The following is a 7,638-nucleotide window of genomic DNA, read 5'->3' as shown; positions in this document are numbered from 1 at the left end:
CTCTCAGAGTTGGTAAGACAACTCCCACCTGTTTATGCTCTCTGTATGTGTGTATATATATCTCCTCAATATATGTTCCATTCTATATGCATCCGAAGAAGTGGGCTGTAGTCCACGAAAGCTTATGCTCTAATAAATTTGTTAGTCTCTAAGGTGCCACAAGTACTCCTGTTCTTCTTTTTGCGGATACAGACTAACACGGCTGTTACTCTGAAACCTGTATAGACTAATTACATGCTTATCCAGTATCTTTGCCATCCAAATAGCTAAACTCAGTTATCTGAATAATGTCCAGAAATAAAAAAACAAAGCCATTCCCACACAATTTATAGAAGCAGGAGGTTACATTTGGTTTATTTATTAGACAAGCAGCAGCAGATTACTTTCTTGAAGGCAAATTGTATTCATTCTGCGTATGCAGTAGAAGATGTAGAGGTGCATGAATATATACATTGGATACAATCAACAGCAGATACATTCATCACTAACATAGTTGTAAATCAGAATAAAACTAAAGAAAAAGAATTCTGTAGACAAATGTAACAGAAAATGCTACCCTTGGTGCACAGAACAAACAGTGGCATCAGGCCTAAATGGTGTGCTAAATTTGTCACTTCAGTTTTAGTTAATTAGGGCCCAAGCCAACTCCAATGAAGACAATGGAAGTCTTTCCAGTGACTGCAGTGGGCTCTGGATTAGATCCGTGATGCACATTATTCCTTCCCAAACTCAAGCAGCTCAAGCTAAAATTGAGAAACATAATTTCATAAAGTTTCATGAGTCTAATTTTTTAAGAGATTGAAATCCAGACTCAATTTTGCAGGAATATTTATGTACCTGTAAATAGCTGTGCCTGCAATCAACTGCAGACACAGATCTAGATGTCTGCCTCCTGACTTGCTCATGCAATCAAGTAAACATTTAAAATGGTGACATTTGTACTCAAAATTATTGCTGCTGCAAAACAGCTGGCACAATTTCTTATGGTGAAACAGTATGGCAGCAAAAGTGGACATGCCTTTAAAATTTGGGCTTAAGATGTCCAAGTTACAAACTCCACAGCAAGCAATTGTTTCCATAAGAGAACAGTGAAAATCAATACAGGTAAAATATATATAAAAAAAATATAAAAATACTGCAGTGTATTTTCTTAAGTAACCTATAGTCCTTCAGTTATATTTTTGTGATAAAAGATGGTTTGCTCTCAGAAAAAGGAGATTGCAAAGCAACTAATAGCTCTGTCGTTTTAACTTTCTGAAGTCTTTATCTTTTTAAACTGATCAATAAGAGTACACAATCTAACCCCTCCTCTTCTCTTACCTTCTTCCAGGCCATGAGCTATTACTGAGCAAAGGATGAACAAAGCACTCTTTCTCATCTGAAGTTTGTAAACCAGAACAGAAGTACTAGGATCTTAAATATGATAATTTGTTATGGAATGCTTATCCCATTGCCCTACCAGTTCATACAATCAATACATTCCAAGGCTATTGGTAAGTTCTTCAACAGTCTTTACCATGATACTTTACTAGCAGACAAGAAATAGACCAGTGCAACATTTACTGTATTCTTTCATGCTAAACATCAAATTCCCAAAATATTGTAACTGTTAGATGTTCAAGACTGATCCTCTCCTTTCTTCTGAGCATTCAAACTTCAGAGCCCATCCATTCTTTTAATGTTTTGGTAACATGACTGAGCACTGCACAGTACACTGAAATACAAAATCAAAACAGTTGAATACACCCTATCCCAATATACACACACAAATAACTTTACATTTTAAAGCATTCTCAACAGCAAACCATGTTGATTGCATGCAGATTAGAAACGGGTATGAATTCTCTTGATGTGTGCAGTAGCTCTGAATAAAACCTGAGGGTGAGACAGGGAGAACAGACCCTTTAACCTCCAGCAATTGTGAACCTAGTATCCTATAATTACAATTTTCCATACGTACGAACTGGTGATTGTTGTTACAAATCAACTCCACAAAGTACTAGATTAAAATGAATACTTAGCTTTAAAAATTAAAGAAAAGTCCCATATTTGGGTACTTTAACTGTTTGAAAAGTAGCATATTGGTCACACCCATTGGATTTATAGAAATCTATAAGTAAACTTAATCCTAAAATTCTGAAAATAAAAATGCTAAAAAAGAAAATGAGTTTTGCATGTTCCTTTAACTTATGTAAAAAACCCCGATCATCAGAAAATTGAAAGTAATGAGAAACAATTGTTTTCCTTAAACTAGAATGCAATGAATATAATGCTCATGAAACTTAGGGACTGGCTTGGGCCAAGCTGAGCATCAGAGTCTGAGAGATGTTGAGCACTCAAAGTTTCCACTGAGTTTAATGGGAGAAGCTCGGCCATTTTGGACCCAACTCTGTGATCCTGCAGTAAAACCTGTAGGGAATCCCATTTCACACGAGTACTTTTAATCACATAGACTTCATTGAGACTATTCCCATGAATACAGTTACTCATGTATTTAAACTTTTGTTGGCTCGGGGCCTCACGTGTGTAGTGAATACGCATGTCACTTAGGGTATAACTAAACACAGAGAGAAAAAAAAAGTTAGCTAGGAAACACATTTTAAAGCCCTACTGTAGACAGGGGCAAGCTATATTTTAGCATGTGTTAACTGGTTAAGGAAATCCCTAAACTCTCACCTACTATCCACCTTGATCAGCCAACATGTTAAAATAGAATTTGCCCTGTATACAATAGGCCTTTGAAATGAATTAGTTAAAACATCGAGAGAGAGAGGGTGGGTGGGTGGGTGTGTGGTTTTTTTTAATGTACCCAAAACTCAGTGGAGCTCTGCATGGTGACTGGAGTTTGTCTGTATGGCACTCACTGCAGAATCAAGGCCTTTGTGTGAACAGACTTCCCTACATGTGCTCTAGAAGACAGATCAGTCTTAACATGAAATTTCCTTTCTATCCCAGTATTGAGCCTCTCTCAAGCCAAGACTGCTGGTTGTGTCACATTATGTTAAACTGTATTGTGCTTTTGTGTTGAGTTCAAATGACACCATCATTGATTATCACCTAGCCCATGAGTTGAAACTCTGGTCAGCAAAGAGACTGAGTTTTTCTCTGTCCAATGTTTTCCCTAATCAAATGACTAACAAAAGATAAAATATCATAGTAACAAACTCAGACTACCTCATGGATATGCTAAATAAGGAGCAAGTCTAAACATATATCAGTCAAAGGGCTATTCATGAGAATCAGTTGAGCTTTCACTTGCTAAATATAACTATGTAGGGCTCTACATAGTTTACTTAGCTTTGTTATTGAAGCATCACAAACACAAGATCTGTTTTCAAATCAAGAGTCTCCCATCATTTATGCAATTGATTCTGTGTTTGGGCTTACAAGTTAGTTAACATTTTTGGTATTTCCTGGCTGGTGGCACAAACACAATGACATCATCATGTCCTGTACTGGAAGCCTACAGGCATTCTATCCCATCTGTTCCTTAAAGGAGAAGCATTAGTACAACTGCTATGCCTTCAGAGAGGAAATTATTATTAATGATAATTATGAAGGCTATTAAATACACTAAGTCTGAAGCAGGGGTGACTCCTAGTTTGACTTCATACAACTTTGATAATATATAAAATTGGCCTGTAGATGAGCTGTATGCAATGTTATTGTAGCCATGTTGGTCCCAGGATATTAGAGAAACAAGGTGGGTGAGGTAATATCTTTCACTGGACCAATTCCTGTGGGTGAGAGAGAGAAGCTTTCAGGCTGAAGGAGTTCTGTGTTCGCTTCAAAAGCTTCTCTCTCTCTCATCAACAGAAGTTGGTCCAATATTTCCTCACCCACCTTGTCTCTCTGTAGATAAGCTGACAGTTAAAAAAAACAACAACAAAACACCCACATGAAACTGTTAAAGCTTATTTTTATATCTTTGAACTCCAACCTAACGTTCACTTTCTTTCTCACTGAGGAGAGGACATGGGAGGGTGCTCAGAGATATATTTGAGAGCAAAAGACAGGAGAAAAGGCAAGAGATGACAGGCAGGGTGAAAGATGCTATGCTGAAATCTTGTCACAGGAGTAAGAACATTTCACTCAACATCTCTGTTAAACACTGCAAAAACTTCTAATAGAGGAGGTTGGCCCATGAAAACTTCAGCTGCAAGATGTGGGGGCAGGAGAAGGAGGTAAATGCCTCCCTGAGTAAGTTTCCCCACCCACAGTTACGAGCAGAGGGAAGGACAGAGGGTGAAGGGAGGTGGTGTTACCAGTAGGTGTCGAGGGCAAAGGCTCTGAACTCAATCTCATGCTTCTCAGAATTGCTGTTTACGGAAGCAGGCTTTTTACAGCAGTCGATAAGCACCCAGCTGCTGAAGCATGGAAGGGGTGGTTGTTCTTTCACCTGTGTAGCAGGGCCCCAGAATACCAGCTGGGATCTGGCACGTGCTGCCACTTTGTTTTTAGTTCAAGCAGGAAGAGAGGACAGGGTCAGAAAAATGAATGTAATCACAAAATAAACTGCTGACGTTTAAAGGGGGCAAACAAGAATTTACATGGAAGAAAGCTTTGCCTAGCTCCAATGTGGGAGACGGGATTTTTTTAAATGTATGGTTCCATTATAACATACCCAGTGCATCTCTGTCCCTACTCCATCCCATAATTGCTTCTCACCCTATCTACAAACAATAAGGCCCAATCCCAAATGTTATTTACCACTATTCAGTGCCTCAAAAATCCTCATCCTCCTCAACCTGCAGACTTTCCTACCACTTTCCCCCGGCCTGGCACAACTTCTAATCCTCCTAACTTCCTTCCAGGACTCCAACTCAGCAATTCCTCAATTATTCACATCAGGTAAATCCCAGCCCCATTAGTAGCTTCCAAGCCCCTCATCCCAAATTCCGAAAGCTACTCCCAGTATCCTTTTCTCCACTCCTTAAACACTCAGACTGACCACAATCAACATGGGAAGGACTTCATTGCTCAGGGCACAGGGATCCTCATCTCTCTCCAGCCAGCAGCACTGCCCCACCCTGATGTACGAACTGGCAGGACAACCCCACATCTGACACTGAAGTACACAAAGGGTACACTGCCATTAGACACCATGGCTGGCCCATGTCAACTGATTCAGGCTTGCAGGACGCGGGATAAGGGGGCAGCCACCAAAATCAACCTTCTCCCCATCCCAATCCACAAGAATCATCTTTAGGGGAATAGACTCCATGGTTCTGGGACCCCAGACATCTACACCGCAATTAAACGGCCCCTTAGCCCGAGTCAGCTGACATAGGCCAGCCATGGATGTTTAATTGCAATGTAGACATACCCAAGGTGGTCACGTCACATGGAAAGACATGTGACTGTGAACTTGAAAACGTCTGTGGGTCAAACAGGTCACTGGATCATTTTTAATTAAAACAAAACAAACCCAAAAAGCCTACAATTAAAAAAAAAAAAAAAAAAAAAGATGGAGTCCGTTTTCCTGAGGATGATTTCTGGGGATTGGGATGGGGGAAGAAGGTTGACTTTGCTGACTACCCCCTCCTCTACCTGCTTCACAACGTCCCAAAGACTGCAGGGGGGTGAAGCGATCCAGCTGGCCGCCTACAGAGGTGTTGGGAGAAGGGGACAGCATTACAGGAAACTAAACTCCCCTCCCAGACGACAGAAAAAGATAAAGCGATATTGGGGCTTATCAAGGCTGGAGCAGGGAAGAGGTGAGCCAGGGACCCATCCCATGGTGTTGGATTGTAGCCATGCGAACCTACCTTACGGTCAATTCAAAGCTTAAACTTGTTTAAGGATTCATGCTTGAGTTTTACCTGAGACAGTGTGGCTTTGAATAGGTCCAAAACATGAGGAGATGTGAGTCTTCACTAACTGGACCATATGAAAACACAGATTTTTAAAATAATATTTTTATTGGAACTTCAAATTTCAAGTGCTAAGGGAGGAGCACAGGGGGAGCCCTTAAAGTGCAGACAGATCAGCACTCAGGGACTGGTCTTATTTACTGTCCCCAGGCCTCCCTCCCTTACACAGCACCACTCTCCCTAACACAGCCTCCTTCCCCAATACACACCCTTCATTCCTTCAGACCGCCACACATATCTGGCTTGTCTCTGCTGCCAGCCTTCACAGCCCCATTCAGCCCTCTGTCCCCCTCAGCTACTTTGACACCAGAGAGTAAGGGAGTCAGGAGGAGTAGGGAAAGAGATCAACATCTTAACATCTGAGACAAAGATTCTCTCCCCTAGGCAAAGGAATAAAGTGACTGGATGAAACAGATGTGGAATTTGCATAAGCCAACCCTGTATGTTTGTCTGAAATTCTCTCTCCATAACACTTGGGAAAAGATATTTCCTTTTCACCCTAGCAATCCCGCTTTGTGCATCTACTGTCATAGTGGCAGGGTGAATAGAATTCTAAACATCTACACTGTTATCCTCATGTTACCGAATGAACAACTTTCCTTTTGCAAACTCACAAGTGCAATTAGGTTTAATCCTTCCCATTTGGCTCACTATTATTTTGAGCTCTTCACTGAATAGAGTTGTAGGTCTGTAATGTGGAGACTCATGCAGATTTGTACTTTTCCTTGCTATAGGAGTACCACAGCTTTCATACATGTACTGCAGATGTCCCTCTACTTTTTGAAATACTTGTAAAATTGAGGCGAGCTGTTTGCAATAAAGCTTGTCAAACTCTGTAATGAACCTTTCTCCCCCATATTGTGACTTTGTTGAATCACAATTTTTTTTAAACAGTGTTTTGAATAGCAGTATCGTGGGCCATTCCTTACACAGCACGTACTTCTTTCCTTCCCCTCTCTCCCCCATCCCCCAAAAAAACTGTTAAAATATTGTGCTTACTTTCATGTTATGCAGAGTTTCTGTCCAGTCCATGGAACCTATTTGAGGTATAGCAGTAAGAAGTATGCTCGTTGCCTTGTTCGCATTTTCTTTCAGAGTCTTTAAAACCTTATCCACTGAAACCTAGAAATACAATAAAAATTAATGATGTTCCGCAAAACTCAATTCCTAATTAAGCAACACCCTACATCCCCGTACAACTGTTTTAGCTCAGAACAGAACACATGAATAAAAACAAAAAATCCTCTATGTATTTTAAATTGAGATGACAACATGCCACAAAGGAGATCTTTTTAAAGAATCAATAGTTTATTTTTTTGTTATACTCTACAATGGGGGAGTGATTCTACAAAGTCCATACTCAAGATACCTCAATGAAACTGTTCACCAGAGTAAGGATTGAAGGACAGGGGCATTGGTGTGGAAATGGTGACATATGTTTATTCTAGCCATCTTATGCTTCATAACTATAATACTACTCAGTTGACACATCTGAATAGAGTGAGACCTCTTGCCACAGAATGTTTGCAAATGTAAAAAAATGACTCTTTATACAAAGACAACCTGAGAGAGCGGCTATTAAGTTTTAACTGTAGGAAAAATTTCAGTGCTATTCTCAGAATGGCATCAGCAGCTTTAAATAAAATACTGCAGTGTGGTGATTTTCATAGTATCAGTAAAAGCTTCAGTATTCTTTGTGAGGGTATAACTTAGATTTTAGTGGGTCATCACTGGCTGAAATCTTATTGTATAATAATGGACACTG

At 40.1% G+C, this 7,638-nt stretch overlaps 1 protein-coding gene across 1 annotated transcript in view; it reads right to left on the bottom strand.

Annotated features, from left to right (window-relative positions):
• Nucleotides 1–325: 325 nt before the first annotated feature.
• MTAP (methylthioadenosine phosphorylase) overlaps nucleotides 326–7,638 on the bottom strand; it is a 66,158-nt gene continuing 58,845 nt past the window's right edge. Inside the window, exons 7-8 of the mRNA XM_034773929.1 lie at nucleotides 6,873–6,995; nucleotides 326–1,714 (exon numbers count right to left, since the gene is read on the bottom strand). Coding sequence (XP_034629820.1) covers nucleotides 1,676–1,714; nucleotides 6,873–6,995 — 162 coding nt within the window. The 3' untranslated portion in view covers nucleotides 326–1,675. The remainder of the gene's footprint in view (nucleotides 1,715–6,872; nucleotides 6,996–7,638) is intronic.

This window comes from Trachemys scripta, chromosome 6 (genome assembly GCF_013100865.1).
Source record: "Trachemys scripta elegans isolate TJP31775 chromosome 6, CAS_Tse_1.0, whole genome shotgun sequence".
Lineage (NCBI taxonomy): Eukaryota > Metazoa > Chordata > Testudines > Emydidae > Trachemys > Trachemys scripta.
Note: the sequence above shows the minus strand (reverse complement) of the source record. Positions and strands in the feature narration are given on the sequence as shown.